Source organism: Vulpes vulpes, chromosome 4 (genome assembly GCF_048418805.1).
Source record: "Vulpes vulpes isolate BD-2025 chromosome 4, VulVul3, whole genome shotgun sequence".
Lineage (NCBI taxonomy): Eukaryota > Metazoa > Chordata > Mammalia > Carnivora > Canidae > Vulpes > Vulpes vulpes.
Genome location: NC_132783.1, coordinates 71,987,599 through 72,015,419, shown reverse-complemented (window position 1 = coordinate 72,015,419; position 27,821 = coordinate 71,987,599). Strand labels below are relative to the sequence as shown.

General features: G+C 38.2%; 1 protein-coding gene across 21 annotated transcripts in view; it reads left to right on the top strand.

The window, feature by feature from the left end:
* The window catches only part of ANK3 (ankyrin 3), a 661,480-nt gene that overhangs the window by 412,085 nt on the left and 221,574 nt on the right, over positions 1 to 27,821 (top strand). For 2 of the 21 annotated variants that reach the window (XM_072756078.1, XM_072756075.1), the window contains exon 1: positions 6,518 to 6,778. The exons of the other annotated variants lie outside the window; for them this stretch is intronic. In XM_072756078.1, the coding sequence (XP_072612179.1) occupies positions 6,743 to 6,778 (36 nt within the window). In that variant the 5' untranslated portion in view covers positions 6,518 to 6,742. Of the gene's footprint in view, positions 1 to 6,517; positions 6,779 to 27,821 lie in introns of those variants that run through there. 21 annotated transcript variants of the gene reach the window in all.

Here is a 27,821-nt window from a genome sequence, read left to right as displayed (position 1 = left end):
GAGAATATTTTAAAGAGTTGGTCTATTTCTGTTTTCCCTTTCCTTTTAAGCATCAAACAGAGTGTGTTAGTGTTCAAAAGGCAAAGGAAACTACCTATGCAAGTTATTCCGACCTTCAAACTCATTTTTGGAAACGTGTATAGATGATACAATTTATGGATGTGCGACTGGAGTGGTGTGTCAATATTGAGAATGCACAGCTGTAAGTTCATCATCTTCAAAGGTGTTGTTCTCAGGCTAGTCAAAGCCCCCAGAGTTCATTATGTTTTCCAAATCTGAAGCCTTGACTATGCACGACAGCAGAAACACAGTCAATTTCATTTAACTAAGGATATTTACACTCCCTGGAGCCTTTCAGAAAAAGGGAGGAAAAAAAGTGATCATTTCATAATCAGTTTTGAATTTTGCAAGCTTCATGTTTATGTATTAAACAGCATATGACACAATGCAGAAATATCTTGCTGTTCTGTTTCTTCAGACTACACTGAACACAGCCTTGGAAGTCCAGAAATAACCTGGCTTTCCTAATGCAACTTGGACTCATAAAACTAGGGTGCCTTTGTTAATGAACAGCACTTCTTAGAATCTGTTCACTGTGAAGTATGCAGGCATTGGGAAGGCATGTACGTGAAGGACTGGTGGCAATGTGTTACCATACATTATTTGTTCTCATGTATCTTTGCTTGGGGGACCCCTTTTTTATTCTACTGGCTTCATTTGCATATAGAATCATTTGCCAAAGGAAGGAGGGGAAGGTATGTTGAGTCCATCCATATCATTTCTCCTGGAACCCGAGGTTTTGAGGGAGGGCAGGAGCAGGGTTGAGCAGTGAGGGATGGGTGGATAAGGGTAGGAAGCTGTGAGTTGAGTGGGAGGTAGAAGTTCCCCCAGACATCAAGTACAAGAAGAATTTGTAGGAATTTGTATCCTTTTTATTAGGGATAAAGCAAGTCTCCTGAAGGGTTGCTGAATTGATCATCCCCACCACAGAATCCCTATTTTAGTAAAAGTAACCCCGAGGTGGCTGTTGTGTGCTCTGGCCAAATCACATACCCCTGGATTTTGGATGGTGGAGGTTTGAGGCCCTGGGAACCCATGGAGAGAAAGGGAGGTGGAACCACTTCTTTGACTGCTCTGCCGCCTCTCCACCCATGTTGCGTTCATGACCCCAGGGCCCCACAGGAGCCATCCAAAACCAGGCTCCCTCCAAAGTCAAGGGTCTCCTGTCTAATCTGGGACTTTCAGCTTTTCTTTTGTCCTTTATCTTGTCTGTTTCTCTGCCCATAAAGGAGGGTAGAATGTGCCCTGATGAAGATATGGAAAATGTTGAATACAGCCAATCCAGATTACTTTGCTGTTTAAAAGCTCCCTTGTAGATTAGATCATTTGCCCTCTTACAGGCTCAATGAGTTACTTTTTCCATGTGTTCCCTGTGAACAATGCCTATGTCATGGTCTCAGCTTGAAAGAAGGAGAAAACAAGGAAAAGAGAGAGCGTACTTTGTTACTACAAGTTAGCAGGAGTCATATCAATGATGTAAATGCTGTTATCCTGTTTATTTTCTTTTCTAAAACATTGTATGTTTTTGTTCAGTATTGAACAGAGAAAATTATTACAGGACCTAGGTTGCAGTGCTTAATATTTTGTGATACACATAGAGGATAGAGAATAATATTAATATTTTAAATTATTGCTCAAAAGGATATTGCTATTTTTTTTTTTGATACTGCTTTTTTTTTGTTACATAAAGCTAATGGGTGAATGCATCCTACTGGGTTTTAGGGAGTTTCTGCTATTTTCCAGTCTCAAAGATCAGACAGCATGGTTGGTACTTCGGATTCTCCCCTAACTTTCAAAATTGCATCATAGGAGGGCACCTTGGTGGCTCAGTCAGTTGAACATCCAACTCTTTCTTGATCTCAAGGTTGTGAGTTCAAGCCCCATATTGGGCATGGAGCCTACTTAAGAAAAATGCATCATAAGGATATAACTTCCAAACCCCTGGCTCTAGTTCAGGGGTAAGCAAAAAAATGTTTTTTTTTTTTTTTTTCTGAAAATGGACAGATAGTGAGTATTTTAGGCTTTATGGCCATACAGTCTCCCACATATCCTAATAAAACTTTATTTGTGAACAGTAACATTTGAATTGCCTATGATCTCCACATGTCATGGAATACTATTATCCTTTTAATTTACTTCAACCAAAATTTAAAAGTCAGTTTTAATTCAAAAGTCATACAAAAACAAATAGCAGGCCAGTCTGGGTCTTCAGGTTGCAGCTTGAGGAACCCTTACCTCAAGACAAACCCAGCTTCACAATGAAGAAGCTGGTAGGTGGGAGGCCCACTTTCAGGATGGACATGTGGGAAAAGGCCACTCTCCAGACATTTGCTGTATCTTGAAAGGATCTGTGAAGCCGCAGAGTCCCAGGAACTTCCAGCACAGCCACAAAAACCTTCTTCCCCTTGCTCGAAATGGTTCTGACACTAGAGATGATCTCTGAAATCCACGGGATATGCAGATGCCACCAATCTCTCCTCCATTCCTCTCTGCCTCTCCCCCACTTTCCTGAAACATCTGTCATGTACATTCTGAGTGGAGCTCTTGGTTAAAGGTTGGGGACACAAAGATGCAAGCAGCAAATGAGCATTCATGGACCAGTGTACTCAGAGAGCTGCGTGGAGGATCTCACCCAGAGTGAGCAGCCTCCTCCATGCTGCTCACCCAGACTTCATCCTCTGCTCACAGAGAGAACTTTGAGAGGCAGTCCCAGCCGGGTGACTCATGACTCAGGGTGGCTTCATGGAGGGTTCACCCCTCCATTCCTAGTCGGGAGCCTGGATTAGTGGAAAAGACCATAACTTTTCAGCTGTTCTGTACTTTAAAGATCCATCCAGAAAAGTATTACCAGGCTCTGCTCTGAGCCCCTAAATGGAAATACTAGAAGTGAAGCTCCTATCATCATTCTTCCCATGCATTGCCTTTGTAGAGCAGTATAACTGCACCTGGAGATCAGAAGTTAAATCTCATTTTGCGAATTGAATCCCCATGGAAACACCCTAAGTCTTTATGCTTGTTATAGGAATCCCATCGTGAATTCTAGGCACTGGAACATCTTTGATTCACAGCGTGCCGTCACAGAACTTCTCTTGGCCTTCCATTTCTCTACCTTTAAAATGATGAGGTTTGATTAAATGATCTCAGAGATTTTGCAATTTACTGTTTATCTTTTGTGTCAAAATATATTTTTAAATATTGAGTTTCCTTAAGGTAGGGCACAATTGTTCTTATAAGATGTGGTCAAAGATATGGCTCATAACCCCCTGTGGAGCATTTAGTATTTTCAGCAGACCCACCAGATCCCAATTCAGGCTCTACCAGCTTCCCATATCAGCCTGCACTCACCATTTGGGGATGTGAGCTCCATCCTCGCTTCTCTTTTTGCAGCTGCAGTATCTGTGAAATGAGCAGCAGTAGTTTGGGAAACAAAACGTCTTGGCCAGGGGGTAGCTTGAAAGACACGATTATGAGAATTTTTACTTTTCTTACTTAGTATAATTATAGAGCGCTTTTTCTCTGAAGAGCTCCACAGAAAGGTTCAACCAGTTGGGATTATTTATCCTAGGGAAGACAAAATCAGAGGAGAGAGGATACCTCAGTAACAGTTTGGAATTTTTGGAAGGCTGTCTTCTCAATGAAGATAGAAAATGAAGAAATTGGTGGGAGAGGTCTAAATTACATGTGAGGAATAGTGCTTTGCCAGTTGGCATGATTAAACACCAACATGAGTTCCTTCTGGACAAGTCTGGGGGGACTGGGACCTTGGATGCCTTGCCTGAAGCCAGATGCCTTGCTCTGTGATTTCTATTGCAGACACTAGGGCTGCTTGTAGCATCCAGGGGACAGCCTCACAAGCATGGACTTGTAGGCCCCCAGCATTCTGATGAATCAGATGTGTTAATGCAGATGTAAAGGACAGCCTGGAAGAGAACAAGAAATACAAGTATTATCATAATATGTCTGCAGCTCCAGAGGAAAGAGCTGTGCTTGGGGATGTGGCCTGGAATTTGATGGAGTTTGCCCTCATCTGAACAATGCTTGGTTTGGGAATGGTGAGGATTTCTTTTTGCCAACCTCACCATCAGCATCAGCAGGTGAGACCTTTCTTCTTCCAACTCTGTCCTGCACCCATCTTGTGTGTCACAGGCAGATCAGCCTTGCTACGTTCCAGAGATGACCTTTGCTCCACATCACTGTGTGTCCATCCAGAAATAGGCACAGAGTGAGAAGGTGATGGTTTTCCTGGTTTTTCTCACAGGTGCATATTTTCCAGCATGTCAGGTGCCCACCCTGTGTGTGGCTGACTATATACATGAATGATCATGGGTGGGAGGAAGAGATGTATAGTGAGCAGTGAATGAATTCCCCCAGGCATTTCAGAGCCATGATCCCTTCCCAGACCATTAACCTCCCTTGGGTGTCATGTTGCCCTCCACCCCCCGACCCCAGGATGTCACAATCCCTTGGGAATCACCAGTGCTGTGATCGGAAGCACAGGTTTTAGGGCAAAGATCCAAATTCAGATCTCTGGGTAGCTTGGCACCCACAGAGGGAAGCAAACCAAGGTCAGAAAGTAGGAAACGCTGGGGTCTGAGGTGAAAAGCCATCTCTCAACACCTGAAACTTGGCCCAGTGCTAGCATGAGCCCAGAGTTGCCAGATCCTTGCATTATTTTTTTTTTAAAAACAAGAACTCTAGATTTTGATGTGAAATTAATCAATTTTGAAATGTTAGCATCTAAAAATATTGTTTAAAACACAGTGAGAGCCAAGATAACATGTATTTGTTACTTGCTGCCAGTGTGACCTTTCCTTTAGAATAATATGGAATTAGGTTTGAATGTTAACTATTTAGTCACTGGTGGCCTTGGCAAGTGACCTTTCTGAATTCTAGTTTCTCCCTCACAAATGAAGAAAAATTGCTTCATAGCATAAGGACTAAAAGAACATATGTAAGAAATTAATGTAGTACCTTGCACTTGGAATACTTAATAATTATTAAATAATAATGATGGCCATGATTATGTTATTATTAGATTGAACCATATGAAATTCCTGAAATACACATGGATTTTGACCTATAAAAATAGCAGTCTCAGGGTTTCTGGGTGGCTCAGTCAGTTGGGCATCCAACTCTTGATTTCTGCTCAGGTCATAATCTCAGGGTCATGGGATCAAACTTCATGTCAGGAGCCGCACTCAGTGGGGAGTCTGCTAGAGATTCTCTCTTTCTCCCTCTCCCTCTGCCCCTCCCCCTGCTCTCTCTCTTAAATAAATCTTTAAAAAAATAATAAGAATGACAATTTCATGTGATTCAACATATTAATATAAAATCCTACCCTGTATACATTATTATTCTTTTACCATTATTATTAAGTTGACCTTTGTACTTATTAAACACATACTTACAATCCCCCCTCCCCTATTCTGTTTTTCCCACAGTGCTTCTCCTGTTGATCATACTCAATAATTTATTATATTTATGGCTTATAGTCTAATCCAGCTCTGCTGGTATATAAGCTTCATCTAAGGCAGGTATTTTCTGTATTTTGTTCATTGTCTTTCTTTACCCACCTCACCCAGCACCTAGAATGATGTAGTAGGCTCTCTATAAATATATTTTGAATGAATAGACTTCCACATTGGCCTTCTAAAAGTTGAATTCTGTTCCCCACAGACACTCTTCTTCAGCCCTTACAAGTTTGAGGAAGCTATTAATTAGAACTATTCCAAATAAAACATATGATGATGGGTTTTTTTAGGGCTTTGATTCTTGAACTCAAGTGTAATGTAAGACTAGTGAAAAGTTGCATGAATATTACCTGTCTCAAATCTGAAAATCTGAATTCAATTAGTAGGAATGAAAATACCTAGATTGAAAAAAAAATATTAAAAACATTCAATGAGGTTTTGTTTCATTTTGTTTTGCTTTGTTTCATTTTGTTTTGCTTTGTTTCATTTTGTTTTGCTTTGTGTTTCTGGTCAAACACATGGGCTTTATATGGTGTTATATTTTTTTAAAAGATGCATTGCATTTGCACTTGGATGAAATGAAATTCAGTTTGTAAGATAACTCTCGTTGGCAGTATAGTATGCTTTTACTTTGGGTGGGGGTGTGTGTGTGTGTGCACGCACGCGTGCTTGTACATGCATACATATATTCAGTAGTAAAGCTAATGCAGCAAAAGAAATTAAAATCATAAAGGGCAGGCCAGACTAGATTCCAGAGACAGAGGAGAAAATGGTGGTATTGTTTTTAGGAGGAATGTGAGAGTAGTCCGCATACAGAGGAAAGTGCTGATAAGCAGAATGACAAAAGCCGGTTTCATGAGTGATTCCCAGCAGCTAGGGTACACTCCCAGCTGATTGCCCTGCTATTTTCGGTATTCCACATATCATGACTAAATACACAGAGCTTGACTGGAGGCCACAAATATGGTAAGTCAGTGGGGAATTGTGGGAGCTACTCTAGCATTTGTAAGGACCACGGCACCTTCGATGCTCTCCTCTGTCCCTCCCCACTCCCTGGTTCAGTAGTTAAGAAGATTTCTGACCGGCTCCTACCTCCTTACCAGGAGGCAGGGGAAACCTTGACGTTTCCCAAGGCAGATATTTTTAGACTCGATGCTCAGTCCAAAGTGTTAACTAATTGAGTTATCAGGTTTCATACTTGGCCACAGAGAATGGCAGTGGAAGAGGGAGAGAGCTTCCCAGAACAAGTAAGCATTTACAGTTTCCGAATGAAATGCATTTTCCTTATAGGACTGCGGCTCGGGCCTGAATAGTGGGGTCTTTTACAAAATGCGTGGTGCCAGATGGGAAGGAAGCTAGCCTATGTGCACCGCGGCTTGCCCGAGTCCAGTATGTGTAGGACAATGGACTGTCCTTTCTTTCTGTTTTGCTCGCATCTGGAAGCTAGGTATGTTTTGCCTTTGATGTAATTTGGAGTGTGCTGGGCTCAGGCGTGTCTGAAGAAGATGCTTAGTGAAATGCAAAAAGACTTAGGGCAGTTTGGGCTCTAGAAAGGGCCTAGTAGACCCAAGAATGTGAGGTTTAATTAAATGTTCACACTTTTTGCAAGAGAAATGTGAGAACTTTAAAACTCAGCTTTGTCTGGTTTGATTACAAGGGGAGTATGGAATTTTATAGTTGTGGGGAGAAGACAGTGTGGAGTTAAAGTTTGTTTTCAAAACTCACATAAATGGTAGATGGGGGATGGGATGTATCTGGAAGTTGGAGAATGTAATTTTATTTTTGTTTCAACAGAATCGCACATAGATATAAATATATCATCTCATTTAATAATGTTAAAGACTTAACGTAGTAAGCCACTGTCCCTTTAAGGGATACTATATGGAGAAAGGAGGTAAATACTTGCTTTATGTGTATAAAATTTTAAATATCTGATTCCAGGAGAATCATAAAATGCTATTTTGATTATGGCATAGGCTAAGATTTCATGTGATCCCTTCTTTCTACCTATGTCTTTTCAGTTAGCACCAATTTATTTACTAATGAGAACACACATGTACTCACAAATGTACTTTGCTATTAATGCAGTAGATTAAGTCCTGAGTACCAGGTGAACATTTTGTATACGTTAGTCATAATGCCTAGAAGAAGACATCATAAAGATGAGGATATTGGTGCTAGTTCTAATATCAGGTAGGAAGACATTCTAATGGTTTTGAGAAAAGATCTGTCATTTTATACTGCTACAGAAGGCAATTCAGAAAACTCTTGAAGAATATTCTTTCATTAACTTTACTGAATATTGCTGTATTCTACAGTAGACATTTATGAAATTTTAATCTCAGTGAGACTTTGCAAACATTCTGTGTGCTTCAGAGAAAGGCCTTTTCAAATTAAACTTGAGATTCATCATAAAAATGTAAATATTCTCGAATTCCAGACATTAAGGATAATTTACGAGTAATATAAGCATGCTAACAGGTGAGTCTTAAAAATCATATATGTCACCCTAAAAATGATCAATTTACCCATCAAACATTATGAAATGTATTGAAGGTTGAATTTCAGATGTCCATTCTGTTCCATTAGTTATGGAACTGAGCACTTTACATATAATCAGAATGACATTTGCTGATGACTTAGGGCGACTTGGCTTTGAAAAATACTAATTGCTAAGACGATTCAAACTAAGTGCAAATATAACAAATCTTAAAGAATGTACTTGAAAAGCTTTGGCCTCTTATGAATTAATGAGTTAACTTAAACGACAACAAAAAAAGATCCAAGATCCAAAAGGAAAGCTCAGATAAAAGCAGACCATCTTGTTTCTGCCTCGTGTCAGAATATATCAACTAAATGGTGAGAGCATTTGATCTCAGCCCATATGTGCAGCATTTTCTGTTTTGGTGGGCATGCTGTTTAAAAAATGTGTAATAAAATGACAGACTGAATTTGAAATTATCCTGCCCTAAGCAGTGACTCTGGAAGGGTACTGACCCGACACAGATTACACAGAAGTCCCATCACAATAGAGTGTAGCATATACTATTGCTGTCCTGGGTTTAGTTGGACAATGAATAAGAATTATTCATCTCCTGGTTCATCTCTGACTTGAATGGAAGACTGAACAGTTTGTCTGCATGAGCTGAACTATGGATAAAATCCTTGCAAAGAGGGTATAGTAGATAATTACATTTTCACAAATGATTATTAATACCTCCTGCTGCTTCTGTTTGGCTTGTAATTTCTGTAGTATTGTTTAGAGATTTTCTATAAGATTGTTTAGTCTGTGTTTTGGGAGAAACTTCCAGTGATTTTACAAACTCGTAATTTTGAAAATTTGTAGCCCAGACCTTCTAGAAAGGTAGAGTGTGTGTATACCTCTGCCAGTTTTAGAAATTCTCCTGGGTTGCTAATCAAGTCTTTATGAAAGAACTAGTATTGCCATAAATGATGGATGAAAAATTAACTCTTAAACTTGAACTTTTAAACAATGATCAAGATTTTTTTTTAAAAAAGCTAGATTCCAATATTGAGCAAAGCACAAATATAATACAATTTTAGTGTGCATTTCATAAGCAGTTAATAAGATCTTTTATAGCTATGAATTCTTTTTAAATCCTTTAAAGTTACTCTATCATACCAAATAGAAGTTCTTGGTATCATTTCTTGCTCCATCTTCAACTCAGATTGGTTCTATTTTATATGTCTGATTTTCAATAATTCATTAATAAGTACATATTTGTTATGAGAATCTACAATATTATAGTTGATGATTTTCACTTTAGGAAGCTTAGGGCAAGTGGGAAAATTCATATAGTCAGACTGAAGAAAGGAGTCGCAAAACCTATCTTTTTGCTGCTGAGACTATCTGTGTAGTTTCTTGTTTTAAAATGGAAACTTTTAGTTGTGTAGTAAGTATGGCATTTACTTACCAAGTAAGTGTGCTTCTCTGTTACAGCGTGAAGATACTACCTCCTCTCAGTTATAAATTTGGGAGATAATCAACCCTAAGCAACATTTATAAGACAAAAGAGAATTTAAAATCTAAGTGTCTTGTCTAACAGTCACTCTCTTTATAATACTAAGGCATTTTTAGTCACAAAGTAAAATGTGTTTTTGCCAATTCTCTATTCTAATGCAAATATCTATGTCTTATATTTTTTACTATGTTCCCAAAATATATTGCAAAGGCTACTATTAAAAATTAAATCATAGAAAAAAATTAAATCATAGACTACTGATAAATATTAGACTACCCAACACAAATTTCATAGCATATTAGGCAAATATCTACAGTTACTAATTAACAACTTATTAAGCATAAAAATCTGTAAAGAAGTTATTTGATTTTAGGATTTTTTTTTGCTCTCATGTGAAATACAGATTTATGTAGACATTCAAGATAGATACTCATTTCCAGATAATAAGGTTGGGAAATGAATGCATTTTTCTTTGGTCAAGTGACAAGTGAATGATGCAACTAATGTAAAAGTACATTAAAATTGTAGAAGTCGATAATGTTAAAAATTGCTTTGTAAAATCTGGATATGTGTCAGATTTTAGTCCTGGATTCTTGATTATATTGTGTTCTAATTCAGTATCACTCTGCTATATGACTGATTTATATGTTTTGATAATTCAGTGGTTATTCTGTTGTATTTTGAAAACCCTTATGTCAGTAAGATAAATTATACTTTGAATACTATAGCTTTTTAAACACAAACTGTCTTACTCATCTGTGATCCTCGGAATCTGGCACATATTGAGCATTCAATAAATATTTGTTAAAAATTTTTAAACAAATCCTTATCTCTGAAGAGTGTAGCCTCTCATCAAGAGTAATTGCTCAAAAGAGTATTTTCAGCATCTCATCCTCAGACTACTTGAATTAAATTGAAAGTAAAATGTTATTATATAGCTGAAAAGATGTCAAAAATATTTAGTAAACTAGATTTAAAATAATGTTTGGCCATCTGGTCACTGATTAGTCTTATAATAAAGCACAATATTTCCAAATATTTAAATAGTTTAAACAGGAAAAGGTACTAGCTAACTTTTCATTTTAGTAACCAAAATTAGACTATTATTTCCATGCTAGAAGTTTCCCAGAATATAGGATTCATATCTACAATTGTGTTTACAAAATAATGACAAATTATTTATAAAGAATTTTCATGTTATCTTTTCTGATATGGTGGCACCACTTCCAATGAGATGGGTTGTTTATTTCTCACATGTCATTTCCAAGAACATTAAGTTGATGTTTTGAGGACAGCATTATCCACTGGAGAAGTGTAACAGTGTCAGATTATTTGGAGTATGCGGACATGGACACTTGGAAAGAGCCTATCTAGAAGGAGGGCTTAAGCAAGGTAGTGAATAGACAATAAATATATATTTAACTGTTAGGAGAATCCATCATTTTATTGGCAGTAAAAGCAGTAAATAGGTAGCAATTAGAGTAATCCTGGTCTGTACTTTGCAAAAATGGCAGCACTGAATTTATTAACACCTTGTCTTCTTACTCAATCCTATTGCCTAGTTAATTCTGTTAGGAGGTAATAGGTTTTAGTACCATGAAGTCAGTCTTTGACAATAGACTAAGAAGTCAGTCTTTTACTATAGACTAGCTACTCTCAAAATGTGGTCTAAGAACCCCTGGGTATCCCTGAGACTCTTTCAGAGTACCTAGGAGATCCTTCCTTTTCTAACTACGTTATCTTTCTGAGACTGGATTTCCTTCACATGTTTCAACCAAAATAATATATGGCCAAAGAGTGAATGCAGAAGAAAATATGAGAATCTAAATATCTTCTATTTTCAGGCATTACTGTAAAACTCTAAAACAATACTAATTGTTTCACGTTTTTTGTTTGGTTTGGAAAATATCATTATTTTCCATAAGATAAATGCTTTATGTTACATAATGTATTATTATTTTAAAATAAATTTATTATTTAATTCTCAGTTTTATGTTCCTATGTGATAAATAGCAATTGTTATAACCCTCTTATTCAAAAGCTCTTTGGGGATCCTTGATAATATTTAAGAGTACTGAAAAACAAGTTTGTAAACCATTATTCTAGACAGATGCAGTGTGAAGCTTCTCTGGCCTAGTTTGTATGCCTAGCTTAGTTGCTGAAAGCATTGGTCAAATAAGGTCAAATTCATATGTTCAATCCCTGTGTGATCAGTTATGTGCTCTTGACTCTTACTGTAGTAGCCATAGCCAAGCAAGCTGAAAAAATTAACTCAAACTTTTAAGGTGATAATAATAGTATTAATTAAAGGCCAACTGTATGCCAGGTCATTTCTAACTGCTTCACATATATTATCTCCCTTAGTCTTATCAAAAGCCATACACACACACACACAAAAAGCCATACACACTAAATTTTACTTCTATTTTCATTTTCCAGATGAGTAAACTGAGCTACAGTATGTTTAAGTCTCTTGTCCAAGGACACAACAGTTTGTAAATTGTAGAAACTTGTTGTGAATGGAGACAGGAGACATTTTGGCTTTGGAGTCAGAACTCTGAAATCTTCAAACTATATTGACTTGCTCATAGAAAATAATAGATTAGCTCTATCTCCAAAAACTTAAAAAATACATATGATATCTTACCCCTGAGTTAGCACCTTCATCTTGGTACATGCAGGACAGCTTCTTAGATATGAGTCTTTATCCCCATGATCCTTGCAGTACGTTTCACCTGTTTGATTAGAATCTAGCTAGACATTTCAAAGTCAGCCACCATGCTGTAACTATTTATGATTGCACATTCCAGTGGGTACCCTAACTTTGAGATCAAGTCTACTCATATGTTAAACTTTAAGTAACATCCTTCTTTAGCACGTGTTTTCATTGTACTTTTTAAGAGACCTCTTGCACTTTTGGGCATTACTTGCTTTTTTTTTTTTTTTCTCTTCCATTTTATTGCATTCAACATAAAATTTTAAACCTTCTAATTACAGGTGTTGTCCAGGAAAATGTAGATACCACATGGAGATTATTTAATATTCCAAAATCATTCTATCTATAAACCTACCTATCTATCTCTGACTTCACTAGTGAGCTGAACTTATTTCAAAATATATTTTTTATTCATTCAAATAAGAACTTATTTAGCTATATTTTTACCAAGGATTTCTAAAATCTCTTTGTTGATGATAGACTTAAGTAGCAATGAAAAATTAAAATTGAAAGAGCAATAGCATTTTGGTATATTGATGTTACTAAGAATCAGTATGAAACCATGTTGCCCACAACTCCCCCCCCCCCAAAAAAAAGACAAATAGTTTCTTATACCAGCAAGGCTCCAGCTACACCAGCTGGCACACAACATTTTAGGATGATAAATACAAGAGCTCTTCATCTTACTAGCTAATGCCTCCTCTCCCTCTGGTTCCATGGGCCTCACCCTTCAATTCCTCTGAGCTTTTAATCCCAGACCTCTTAATTATCTGACCAGGAAGCTAAGTCCAATGTATTGTGATCGCCTGGCTGATCCCAACCATATAAAGTATATTTATGCCTTGGGAGAAACTACATATGTTCACAGTATTAAGCCTATCTACACTAAAAACCAAGCTATTTATTTTCTAATCTCAGAAAGAAAAAGAAGAAAAAAAAATGTTGGGAAAATGTTCATCTATTCAAGTAAATACTTTCTCTTTTCTCCTGATACCTAGACCAATTTTAGCTTATCACTGTTTTCAGTTGCTATATTTAAGATGTGAATAGTTCGCTGGATTAAATATTTTAGGACTCACGCCAATACCTCCTACATAATAAGGATCCTTAGGCATGAAGCCCTGTTCTGATTCATAACATACCAAATAAATGGAAAAATCCCAAACAGTTAATGTGTCTTATATAATCTGCCATGTGTGATTCCAGAAGTAACTGCTGTGTATTTCCTAAGTGATAAGTAGCAGTATCTTCGTATTAGAAGGTACATTTCTAAGGGACTCCGCAGTTGCTTCTTGTGGTTTAACTAGGCTGTACAACAGCCTGCTATTTGTTTTATAAACACAGGTGCACCCAGACTCCCAAATTTCAACTGCATAGCACTACCCACTGGGGCTCAGAACAGCTTCATTTGGTATATAGACAGACAGAGCTAGCTCCTTTAGCCCTCCTCATCTGTGGGGCATGCGTCACAATGTTTAGAGGCATCACCGTGCCCAGGATGCTTGGGATAACTGTGTGAGGAGTTAGAACACGGATGACAGTTCAAAGAAAGGAAGGGTGAGCAAGTACACCTTGGAGACCCCATTCTTTATTGGAGTCTGGCAGGAAAATCTGCAGCCAAGTCCTTATCCTAGCTCAGACCATAAAATTATTGATCAATTCATTCTTGTTCTTGTACCATGAGATAGGGAGAAGAACATAAAATCCAGGAATCCTGATTTCAAGTTTCAGCAATTTCCTAACTAGTTAAGCAAATCATATCTGGCTTTGCTTTAGCTTTCTATTTATACAATAGAGATGATGCGGTAACCTCAACCTCCCTCAAAAAACAAAATGTGTTAGAAAAAATAAAATGCACATTTTTTCTTTGGTAATACAAAGCAAAGCTATATATTAAGACTAAGATTTAATCTTTACTATATTGAATCTTTACTTACCAGTTGACTAGGTCAGGGCTATGTCTCCTGAGATTATTTAGTATGTATTGTTGAGGTGAGTCAAGGGCACTTCCATAAATTACTCTCCTGCTCTAACAATTATAAATGAAGGGGTACATGTCAAGTGATCTTTCCAGGGGCGGGAGAGCCTGATCACTGAAGACAGCCACCTCCTCGGGTGAACAATGGAGTACGGATTTCGCATCAAGTATTTTATAGGCAGCCTCGCTCATGGGAGAGCAAAAGAGAATTTCCTTTTTTTTTTTAAAAGAGAATTTCTTAAAAAACATGTTCATGTGGGAAATAATTGAGACGGATGAGCTAGATGAAGCATAGCAAGAAAAGAGAAGGGTTGACTGATAATGAGAAAGTTTAAGGCCCTAGTGGCTCTCTGTATTTTTGTCCTGCACTCTCCTCTTGCCTAATGAATGGAAAAGGCTCTCAGTCATATGTTTTGGAGAGCCTGGCATCCACAAAATTTACACATTACAAACCAACACTAGCTGCTAACTAACTTTATGCAAACTTCAGTTACATTCTTGTTTTACCTAAATAGGGAAAATAATTCTCTGAAATAAAAATGATTAAAATTATCAAAAGTTAAATCTTCTTCATGCTAATATTCCATCCTCGTGGATTAAGGTGGAAAAAAAAAAAAAAGGAAATTCTCCAGAGCTGTTACATGTTCTGAGTTGCTGAGCACTGAGAGAGCTGTAGATAGGCTTGTTTGTTCCAAAGCAACATATTACCATTTCTCTTGTGCTTCCTCATCCCAAGAGATAACCAGAAACATGTCCAAACACGACAGAGGTTTCAAACATGTCTGGTAATGAATCCACCTGGAAAACATACATTTCAGAAATAATTTCTCCATCTCTGGCTTTCTTCCAGGCTACTTATTTGTTTGGGTCTTTGTATTTCAGAATAACAAAAGATTAATGTTTTATTAATTTTAAGGTTAATAGGTCCCTGCTGTATAACTTTATTCTTCTGCAAGTAAAGACAAACTTACCCCATACTGAAATGTTCTTGAATGGAATAAAGTGAAGAGTTCATTTTGTTTTCATTTTAAACTTCAGGAATATTTTGAATAAGGAGCTACACCTCTTTCTATGTCTTGTGTTTGCTACCCTGGCTAAAATGGAACTTTTATTAACACTTCTCCATTTTTGTTCATTTGGGAATAAGCTACCTGTCATTATCTCTAAGAGTACTTTCACATTGCACAATTATCCGGAAGCTTTTAGGGAAGGGGGGAACTCACCTGGCATTTAATTAAACCTTTCTAATCTATCCATTCCAAATATCATTTATAGCATTGTACCTACTGTACGATAGTCTTAGGACATAATCTATGTCCACAGCCCACTAAGATACTTTAAAATTCCATAGTGTAAGGGAAGTTTTTTTTTAATTGAAAATTGTAAGTCAAGTGGTTCAAGATTCTGTCCCAGGCTACTGCAAATCAGAACCTAAGATTATTATATTGACCGCATAATATTAAGACATACAATACTCTCCTCCCCTGATACAAATGGTCTTATGTTCCTTGAGAGGTAGGTGAAATTTGCTCTTTAAAATCTTACTTTATTTATGTTCCCCCAAAAATTCAGACAAATTCAAATAAATCCTGTTTTGCAGCTGAAAAGAATCAATTTCACTTTGAGGAGTATTAGAAATTCCCACCCACCACTAACACCCAATATTTTCCCCCCCGTGGGAAACCTCTTTCTCCTCAGTATTTATTTTTATTTCTAATCAGTTTCCAGGAGAATTTTTAGGTCTCTGAATTCTGGGCGAGAAAAGACACTGCAAGGGGCCTGGATTCTGGGTCTTCCTTTGGATGTAAACCAGATCATAGTAGACAGACTCGATGAGAGTGGGGTTTGTCAGCATGGCAAAGTAAATCTCTTAAAAATACTGTTTTTATAAAAACAAAAGCCTGCCAGCACTGTATTTATTTTTTTAACTGGTTCCCAGTCCCCTCTACTTGAAGATAAAGATGGAAATGTTGTTTTGCCTTTCAGCATTAGAGGGGCCACTGTGCACAAACGCCCTGACAGATTTGAAATGTGCACCAGCAGGGGCCTTTCTGGCAAAGGTCCAGTGGAAAGATGCTAACCATGTCTAACATGTGTTAGGGGACAGTGACCTCATTTTCAGGGATGAACTAAGGTTAGTTCCAAGCAGAGTCCTTACAAACAAAGGCAGCCTTGTAGCAATCGGAAGGAATCTGTGGAGGCAGCCCCTTCTCCTTCGAGTGGTTTTGCTAGAGATGATTACACATATAGATAGCCTCTAAAAGCATTTTCCCTACTGGTTAAGCCCTCACCAGCCCCTCTCTGCCCCTCCCAGTGCTGATTTATAGATGAAAAACGCTGATTTCCAGGAACTAGGCAGCAATTAAATAAAAAAAGAATGAAATCTTAATAACTTAAAATCTTCCCTAACTAAAATGGTTCAAATTTTTTCAAGCATTTGCCATATAAACACACACACACACACACACACACACACAAATCCCTTTTAAGATCTCTGTACCCTACCCCCCCCACACACACCTAAAAAGGACTTACTTGCTAAGATACAGACCTAATACCCCTTGGTGGAGGTCAGGGTGGGGGAAAAAACCAGTCTCCTAAAGATTTGCAGTTGTTATTGACAGGAGGCAGATTGTTGCATGAATGTCACAGTTGTTGTGGGTTGCGCAATTGGTCACATTCTTTTGAAATTGGTCAGAAATTAGATCACTGTGCAAGATATCTATAAAATACCAACACATAATATCTTACTCTAAAATATCTGGAAACTTTGAGTGGGCACTATCTGAATAGCCATGTCTCTGGGTATGAACTGCGATTCTAATCTAGTCTAGTGGGTAAAAAATAAATAAATAAACACCCCCCTTTGTTACTGGCTCCCCTCACATGCTTGAGCAGCCCTGTGGCTCCATGTCCACTCTCTTCAAAACTACAAGTGACATTAAATCACTAATTAAGGAGCAGTTGCATGGAGCACTTTGGGATTTTGATAAGCACCCCCATACTGTGTAAATCCCCTTCCTGACTGAGAATAATTTATAAATCTGTATTACTTTATTCACCAAAAATTACTGTCCAGTACTAACTCTGACATCTTTAGTTTCTGGGTATAAAGGTTTGCTTTAAATGGGGGATATAAAAGAGTAAGAAAAAGCAGGGAGAGACTAACATGAAAGCCAAAATTTAAAACTCTGGCATGTAGATCTTAAACATTCTCTTGGGTGAAATTAAAAATCTGTCAGCAGATCTTCAGAATGCCTCTCATCATTCCTTTCTCTTCCATTCCACCTGCTATTGCCCCCAAATATCTGTATCACATAGGCCCATATTTTTTTTCTTTTTTTTTATTGTAGTTAACATACAGTGTTGTATTAGCTTCAGGTATACAAATATATTGATTCAGCAATTCTATCCATTATGCTATGCTCACCAGGATAAGTATAGTCATCATCTGTCACTATACAATATTATTACAATAGTATTGACAATATTTCCTATGCTGTCCTTTTCATCTCTGTGACTTATTTATTCCTTAACTGGAAGTCTATACCTCTTTATCTCCTTTATCTGTTTCAGCCATCACCCACACCCACCTCCCCTCTGGCAACCAGCAATTTGTTCTCTGTATTTAAGAGTCTGGTTTTTGTTTTTTGTTCATTTGGTTTTTAGGTACTACATATAAGTGAATATAAGTATTTGTCATACAGAGCCATATTTTTATTGTAAACTAATTCAGTGGTACTCACGTCTGGTCGCACATTAGAGTCATGTGAGCTGTGTTTATTAAAATGTCCCATCTCAGACCAGTTGAACCTCTGGGGCTAGCAGCTGATTTGTTCGTTTGATTATTTGTTTAAGTCGTCCCCCTGGAGATCCGTGAAGCATAACAGATTGACAACCATTGGTCTACAGCTCTTTTTGAAAGCTCCATTTTCTCCAATATGAATCTGCTATCGATTAATTGGGCTAAAATATAAATCTAATGATTTCTTCCCACTCCTCAAAGCCCTTCTCTGGCTCCTGATATCTTTATAATGAGCTTAAGTCAGATTTAAATGGCATTTCAAACCTTCTCTGAACCTCTCCTTCACCATTGTCTTCAGGGGCCTCCTCTTTTAAGGAGAAATTGTTTATTTGCCATTCCTGAAACATTGCCATTTCTGTATTTCTGCTTTTCCTTCCTTCTGTTCACTGCTGACTGGGGCCCCTCTAGAATTCCTGCCTCTCCTCCTTTTAGCTGTTTCCCTAGCCATATTCAGTATGCAGAAATGGCTTTTTCCCCTAGGATCTATGGACTCCATCATCTTTTGCAGGTTCTGCTACCATAAATTCTCATTCCACATGCTACCTCCAATGTGCATGGCTAGATTGTAAGATCACTGAAAGCAACAACTGTATGCTCAAGTTGGAGGCCGAATCGATTTCACTGCTTAACTGCCAGATGTTGAAGGCTGTGTTGAATATGAATCCTTAATTCTGGTGATAGAATAAGTGAAACATCCACTATGAAGATTTGTTTTCCTAGTTAGGAGAGATATAATGTTTATTCCTTGAAGACCCAGACTTGTGATTTCACTTTCAGCACAAACCCACAGTGAAGTTAAGAATATGGTTTAAGCAAACAGATTTATTTATTTTCTGAAATGTCTGCATAGACATGGAATTGCACAATATATGGCATGATGTATTGTTATATATTGAATGATGTTGAATGGCCTCATTTTTTTAAAAAAGATTTTATTTATTTATTCATGAGAGAAAGAGAGAGAGAGAGAGAGAGAGAGAGAGACAGGCAGAGGGAGAAGCAGACTCCATGCAGGGAGCCCGACGTGGGATTTGATCCCGGGTCTCCAGGACCTGGGCCCTGGGCCGAAGACAGGCACTTAAGTGCTGAGCCACCCAGGGATCCCGAATGGTCTCATTTTACTTTTGTTGTTCATAGTGATAAAATGTTTTTGGTATTTTTGTTTTTTTCCTCCATAATGGAAATTTCCATCTTATTGGTGGTATGTGTGGCTTGTGTGTTTATTTTGTTTTGCTTTAGTTTGGGTCACCAAACATCTGTTTCCCCTTCTGGCAATATCACTCTTATTTTCTTGAGGGGACCTACCTATTCCCTGAAATGTAGGTAGCAATTGTCTGGCCTGGTTCCCTAGTTCACCTTGGGCAAAGCACCTGCTGGCATCACCTGTGGAATAAGGTATTTGTTTTAGTAGTAACTGTCAGTTCATGTATGTGAGACCTACAGTTTGTTATACTTTAATGAATCAGAAGGCATTTAAGTGCTCAGATATCTAATAACATGGTACCATAACTAAAAATGGACACTTACAATATGTAGGGCATTTTCCATAGATTGCCGCAAATTCATTCTCACAGATACATGAAGTCTGTCATCTACTCTACAGATCAGAGACCAAGGTAATCTCAAACCCACTGGGAACTATCCCCTTTATCTTCTCTTCAAGTGTCGAAGAACCCCTTAGTCTGTCACTAGACTCTTAACCTTTCTTTGGTGAAATGGAGAGACAGCAAGAAATAGCAGACTTTTTGGTTCCCAATTAATTTGGTGTGGGTTTTTGCTTCTGGAGCATTAGACCATCCAAGGGACCAGCATTTCTTCATTCAGCACTACTGGGATTCTGTTATATAGAACTCAGCCATGAACAAGACAAGGATTGCCCTAAAAGAGATTACATCTCATCTTGATGGACACCTGGCACCTGAGCAGAATAGACCAAGTACTCTAGGAGTCAAGAGTGGGGAGTCATATCTAGTGTTTATGGAGGGAAATTGCAGAGGTGAAGTGACATTTGAGCTGTGCCTAGGGTTTAGTTGATGAATCTGTTGTTGGGGGAGAGGGAGCAAGGGCTGGTTGTCAGCATTACTGGCAAAATGATGTGCTGGATGATGTCACAGTGCCAGGAAATTATGGGTCCTGTCTAGAAATAATAAGCGTTTGAGGAATAAAAAGCTGTCCAGTTTGTCTTCAAGATAAGTACTCATGTTTTTAGTTCAGGCTGGAAGTGTTTGTTTGGGTCAGGTCTTAAAGTTAAGGCCTTGGAGGCCATCCCACAGCAATCAACTACTGTGGTTTAAAAGCAGAAACATTTATACAAATGAAGCATGCCATCAAACATCAACATATAAAGCAGATAACAGTGTATCTCCTTGGGGTGAAACTGCAGATTGGCGTAAGGAAATCTGCTTGCTCAGCCTACTCTTGATCTCAGTATTTTTGGCCACCAGGGCTGCACAGGACCACTAGTATAAGAGGAAGAAGCCTGGGCTTTTATCAAGCAGCTATGACTCTCCATCCTTGCTGTTTACTTACTGGCTCTGTGACCTTGGACAAGTCACTTACCTTTTATGAAACTCAGTTTTTTGCATCTGTAATGAAGATTCCTGTCTTGACTGAATTTTTAAGAAATAAAAACTAACTATGTGTATAAAAATAATATACATAAGGTGCTTAGTGAAGTCTCTGACCCATAGTAGGAGTTCACTAAATTGCAGCTGTTTGTCATGATTTTCTCAGAACCCCCAGTGGTTCCTTGGTAAGCTCCTAGGCAGTATTCAGTGACACTGGAATATTCAACTAGGGCTAGTTGTACTAACTACAACCTCTTAGAGGTTTTTTAGAATGATCTGGGCCTAAATACATGGCTATGGACCTGAACTGGGCAATTAGAGCAGGAGGAATTGGCGGGGGGGTGGGGGTGGGCGGGGGGAGGATTAAGCATATATCCAGCTGCAAGCAAAGCTATGATGTTAGGGTGGTAAGAAAAGTAAGTCCTTTGAAGTGTACTGTAAACTGGCACAAAAGTAAGGGTTCTATGGAGGTAAAAATGACATGAAAATAAAAACCAGTTTTACTTGTCTGCAGAAACAGGGCACTGGAGGCAAAGCCTAGAACATCCCCAAAGTAGACAGTCTAATAAGAGATCCTCTAATAAACTGGGCCCCAAAGGGTGCAGCTCCCAATATAAAGATTGACAGGAAGTAAACCTATCACATGTAAAGTGTAGCAAAACTTGCTTGTCTCAATTTGTCACCAACTGGAAGGAAGAAAAAAAAAATCTTCTCTGAGAATGTGTAACCACAAGGAATCCCTCATATCCATACCAGTTTGAGATCTAAATTTATCTGTGTAGTCTTTTAAAACAAAAACAAAAAAACCCTGAAGGCAAGCGTTTATTTTAAAAATAATCTTGGGTTGATACTGCCTCTAGGCAACTGGAAGTAGCAATCTTAAATTCTTCTTTGGAATATGGCACCATTAATCCAGGCCTAAAAGAATTCCCAAAGATTAATTTCTAAGGAATATGAAATCATGATCAATAATCACAAACCACAGAAAGTATAAATTGGTATAATCACTTTGAAAGACAATTTACCATTAACTAGTAAAGTTGAATTAGCACATACCAAGTGACACAGCATTTATGATACTAGGTGCCTGTGTGCACCGGGACTAGTGCCAGAATGTTCATGGCAGCACTGTTCATAGTGGACCCAAACTGGAAACAACTCAAACATTCATCAACTCCACAGTGGATAAATAGATTGTGTTACAATCACATAATGAAATCTTCTGCAGCCACCATGATAAATCGACTACAGTTACACATGTCAGCCTGGATGAATCTAAGAAATACAACAGTAGACAAAGGAAGCATGTGGACCGAAGGATCCATAATGTATGATTTCTCTTATAGAAAGTGCAAAGACAGTCAACTACGTAATACTTAGGTTAGAGAGGTTTATATTGATATTAAAACTATGAAGAAAGATATAAGAATAATAAACTAGAACAGATGATGCTTTTGGAGAGCTGGTCAAGGAAGGGCTCATTGGAAGTCTATGGAGCTACTTGTAACTTTCATTCTTGAGCTTACTGGGCATGCCGGCATTTCTTTCAGGATTTTTCTTTAAACTGTTCAAATATGTTTCCTGCTTTCTTTTGTATGTATGAGATACATTATGATAAGCACTTTTAAAACAAAAATCTATTTTTAGAGAGAGAAATAGAGCGAGCAGTGGGAGGGGCAGAGGGAGAGAGAAAATCTCAAGCAGACTACCTGCTGAGCATGGACCCCGCTCAGGTCTGTCTCACAACCCTGAGATCATGAACTAAACTGAAAACAAGAGTCAGATGCTTAACCAACTAAGCTATGTGCCCTGATAAGTACTTTTTGAAGGGAAGATAAAAACTAAAAAGGCAGGGCAGCCCGGGTGACTCAGCGGTTTAGCGCCTGCCTTTGGTCCAGGGCGTGATCCTGGAGACCCGGGATCGAGTCCCACACTGGGCTACCTGCATGGAGCCTGCTTCTCCCTCCGCCTGTGTCTCTGCCTCTCTCTCTCTCTCTCTCTCTCTCTGTGTCTCTCATGAATAAATAAATAAAATCTTAAAAAAAAACAAAAACTAAACTAAAAAGGCCCCTAGAGACAGAATATTTGATAGGAAACATACACATAATTTTCTGGAAGAGAGTTTGAGGGAAAGAATAAAGAAGAAGCAAGTAACCAAAAATTCAGATCTCTCACATACGCAATTTGTAGCTATGTATGGTGACAAATATTGTGGTAATTCACTTTACAATATACACAAATATATACAATATGCAATGTGAAACTAATATTATATGTCAATTATACCGCAATTAAAAGATTCACACAGAAGTTGTGTACCTGAGTGGCTAGGAAGTTTTGGGACCTTTAAATCAAAATAAGAAGATCACATGTCTCAAATTAGTACCTAGTTGCAGTGACAGATGCATTATATATTCTTAGTAACGTTTGTTATACCTGAAAGTACTTACATAGTTAATTTAGTGGTTGGATGGACTGATGGATGGATGGAAGATGAATGAATGAACCAAGAATTGCCAAGCATAAACTATGGGGCAGACATTTATTTTTTTTTTTAATATTTTATTTATTTATTCAGGAGAGACACAGAGAAAGAGAGAGAGAGAGAAAAAGGCAGAGACACAGGCAGAGGAAGAAGCAGGCTCCATACAGGGAGCCGGACGTGAGACTCGATCCTGGGTCTCCAAGATCATGCCCTGGGCTGAAAGCAGCACTAAACTGCTGCCCCAGGCTGCCCCATTTATTAAGCCTCCTTTTTTGAGAGAGAGAGAGTATGCAGGTATGCACTTGAGTGGGGGGTGGGGGGACAGAGAGAGAGGGAGAGAAAATCTTAAGCAGGCTCCACACTCAGTGCAGAGTACAATGTGGGTCTCCGTCTTATGACCCTGAGATCGTGACCTGAGCCAAAATCAAGAGTCAAACATCCAACCAACTGAGCCATCTAGGCACCCCAAGCACTTTCTTAAAATAGTTGATTAACTGACTCTGGAGTCAATTTGTCTGAGTTTGTATTTCTGCCATTCATAAGCTGTGTGTCTTTGGGAAAGTCATGCATCCTTTCTATAGGTCACTTTCCTCATCTATAAAATGGAGCTAATAATAGTACTTACTTGTGTTAGTCGCCTAGGGCCACCAAAACCAACCACCACAGACTTGGTAACTAACAACCATAGGAACTTATTCATCATAGTTTTGGAGACCCCAAAACCAAGGTGTCCACAGAGACATACTCCCTATAAAGGCTGTAGTGGATTATTCTTCCTTGCGTCTTCCAGCTTCCAGTGGCTCATGGCATTATCTTGTGTCAACTTAACTCCAATCTCTACTTCTTCTTTTTTTTTTGAGATATAGTTGTCATATAACATTATATTAGTTTGAGGTGTACAACATCATGACTTGATATTTATGTATCTTTTCTTTTTCCAAAGACACCAGTCATTGTATTTAGGGCCCATTTTAATCCAATCATTTAGCTAATTATATCTGCAAAGATCCTATGTCCAAATAATGTCATGTTCTGAGGTACCAAGTGGACATGAATTTTAGGAAGACACTATTCAACTCACTATACTTCTTCATGGAAATATTATAAGGACTAAGTTAACCTGAGGACACATGGAATTAATACTACATTAAATGAATATAATGAAGTTATTATAAGACACTTATAATAGTGTCTAGTATATAGTCAGAGGTATGAAGTATTAGTTGATTACTGAGATTGGCACTTGGGAAATGCTTATTCATTTTAATCACTGCTTTCTGATTAATAATATCAATATTCCAGTGTCAGTGGAAATGCTGAGTTATTATATGAATTCCTAATAATGTTTGACTCTATCCTTGAAGCTATTTCCTTGAAAAGCATACATGGTTCATATTTCTTTCCTTTCTAGTAAAATGATTAAGTAGACAAGACATGAAAGGGTGATGAAAGATATTATTATTATTTTCTAGATTCTTCCTTCAGATTTTGATCATCTAGGGGAAAAAATGCAGACCAATCTGCTTATAATCATTTTGTGCCAACAGACTCCTTAGGCTGTGACCTCCTCTGTAGGACTTTCCATGTGGCAGAGCTCAGCTTCTCGTGAGACCTGATTTCCTTGCATAGTGCTGTGTCTACAACTGGCTTTAAGAGGCATTGTTTTGATAGAACGTTTAAGATTAAAAAACAGGCTGTAGCCTTGGTTAAGAGTAACTCCTATGTTTCTAATGAAATGACAGCTAAGAATTGCAATATATGCATTGATATTGAGCCAAATACAAAATCTTATATTTTTTAGCATTAAAGAAATGGCACTGTATACATACTACAGATAGAATTTGAAAAAAAAAAATAGTGAAGAATCCATTATTTACCCTGTCACTTAAGCAACATGATTCTGGAAAGTTTAAGAGTGAGGTGAGAGCAAGCAAGTCTTCATTTGTGCCGTTCTGTTTCTTTCACTGCCCTGCAGCCAGGTGTCGGCACAACCAGCGCACCACTGGTATCCAACAAATATTTGTGGAAGGAAGAGGTAGCTGTGTTCTTGCAAGTGGCTGAGAATAAAAGGAGGATCTTCTTAGATTCTTTTTCTGTAGGCATGAATAACTTCACCTCCTAAATTGTCATTCTTCTTCAAGGCAAATGTCATTTTCTTCCCCTTGCTTTCACTTTGTATTTTCCTCCCTCTTTTCCCCCCATACATTTTCCTTAGAGTATAAAGTGGCTGATTGTTATGTATTAGTGCGTTAAGGATGTCTGTATGTAACAGAGGGCTGAGGAAAGTGAAGAAAATTATTTTTGTTTTTTCTCCTGTTCTTAAAGTTCTCAGATGATAAATTAGCTACCTCAGAATTATCTGCTGCCAAGGTCACGGGGTAGAATAGATATTATGAAGGTATCCGCCAGAAAACCCTTTATCATTGGAGTAGGTGTTCTTAAACATGAATCCAAAAGTAGGCTTGGCAGTCCTGAACCACATGAAATTAGTGGCAGATATATGTGTGTAAATGCAGATTTGGCCTGTGCATTTCATACATGTGCAATTGTTGAAGGAAAAGAACTTATTCATAACTTTTGTTAATCTCAAAATAATCTGACTCCAAATAGGTCAAGAACCACTGAATGAGAAAATTTGGGTTTTATTGTTTGTGTTTTGCTCTACTTTAGAGAGTCTGGTGGAAAAATTCTGAGAGGAAAATCGATGGTATGAATTGCCAGACTTTTCAGATGTAGAATAATGACGAGGCTTTCCTTGAATCATGATACCTCTTTTTGAGCTGTTTAGCAGCTGTTTTTATGCACTGCGAGTCAGAATGGGGGATGCTTTACTCACGGTTGTTATCTCTGGAAGTTGAAATATCCCGGCAAACTGATGTCATTTGTTCCCAGATCGGCATCAGAGCCCTTCTGGGCAAATTCACTGATAAGTCATCGAGCAGGCACAAAAAGATGATGTTCTACAGTACAATGAGCCATCCTTGCAGAGCTAATTTGTAACTGAACTTTAAACCAGACCGAAAAAAAAACAAAAACAAGAACAAAAACAAAACAACAAACCAACCATCTCAAAGTAGCAAGCCTCCTTAAAATAGTATTTTATTTTTCTTGAAATTCCTGGAAACTTTGGTTTGTCCTTTGTCTTATTTGAAGCTGTATCTCTTGTCCTCTTCTTACTTAGCCTTCTGCTCTGATTAAATGATTTGCATGCTTGACTCAAATCCCAATTTTATTTTAGCATAGCTGCATGTGTTCCCAGATACCCAACTCAATGGCTTCCTTTATCATCTCTGGCAGTCGGCTTGGTATTCTATCTAGTAGGTTCTCCATTTAAATAGCTGCTATTGTTGCAAAGCAAACTTCCTGTATTGTTGCAGGCAATATTTTAATTAATACAGTTACTTCCATACAATTTGCTTATTGATTGATTCATTCATTCACAAAACATCTATAGGCATCTGCTCTGTGCCAGGATGCTTCTAATTGCAGGGGAAACAAAACAAAAAAAAAGAATGTTATGCATATAGTCGCCCACTTGTGGTAGGTCAAGGCGTGTGGTAACTCAGGCAGGCCAAAGATGTAAGCCTAATGACGCCTATAATCTGTAAATAAATTGGTTTGCTCTTTATTTAAAGCAGTGGTTCTCAGCAGGGGAAATCCCTCCCTCCTCTGCTGCCAACGGAAATTTGGCAATTCAGGATACATTTTTAGTAGTCACAAATAGGGGATAGCTGGTGAAGGCCAGGGATGCTAGCAAACATCGACCCCAAACAGGACCATCTCCCCATCAAAGAATTATCTGGATCAAAATGCTAGTAGGGGTGGCTGGCTGGCTCAGTTGGTGGAGCATGTCACTGTTGATCTCTGGGTTGTGAGTTTGAGCCCCATGTTGGATGTAGAGATTGCCTAAAATAAAATAAAGTCCTTTTTAAAAAATGCCAGTAGTATTGAGATTAGAAAGGCCTGATTCAAAGAAAAAAGGATACTCCTCCATTGAGAGGTGTACTGCTATCGGTGAGAAGGGTTGACATCATAGAAACGGTGGTCTCTCCTTCGAGGACCTGAGCAAGTAAAATCTTAACTAAATTGACCCACACGGGAACCAAAGATCCTTCTGAGAGATGGGATTTCCTTCAGCTCAATTACATTTCCAGGGATGAATTAGCATTCCTCAAAGATTGGCACCTTGTCTACTATCCAGCTGCCTGCCCCTTGATCTGCCTCTGCTTGTTCTTAAGGGGCTTACAGTTTAGGGGGAAAGAAGGACAGGTATAGCCAAACCCACAAGGCTGTGTGAGAAATACCAAGAGGGCTCGATGAATTTAACGCTTTGGGAGCACTGAGCAATTGATCGCTGCCCAGGAGGTTTAGGAAGGCTTTCCAGCCTGTGAACAGGGGCTTTGAAGGTTTTCACCAAATGGGTAAAAGAAGATAATTTCCTCTCTTATTTAAGCCGGTATGATAGCAGTGATAACCAGTGGAGGAAATGTTTTTGGCTCCCCTTTCAGGAAAACCTGCTTCTGTGTTGTTCTCCAAGGAGCAGGACTCCTTTACAAATTGTGCCCATCTAACTTTGAAGTCTTTTCTCTCACTGTCTTCTTTCTGTTAAAGATTTCCTTAGTTGATGGTTTGACCTCCACCATCATAGATACTAAAGTTTAGCCGAAAGACAGAGTTGTAAGCTCCTGGTGAATGAATTACAGATTTGGTTTTTGTTGTTTTTAAATTTGTATGTGTTCATTTATTTGCTCTTGCT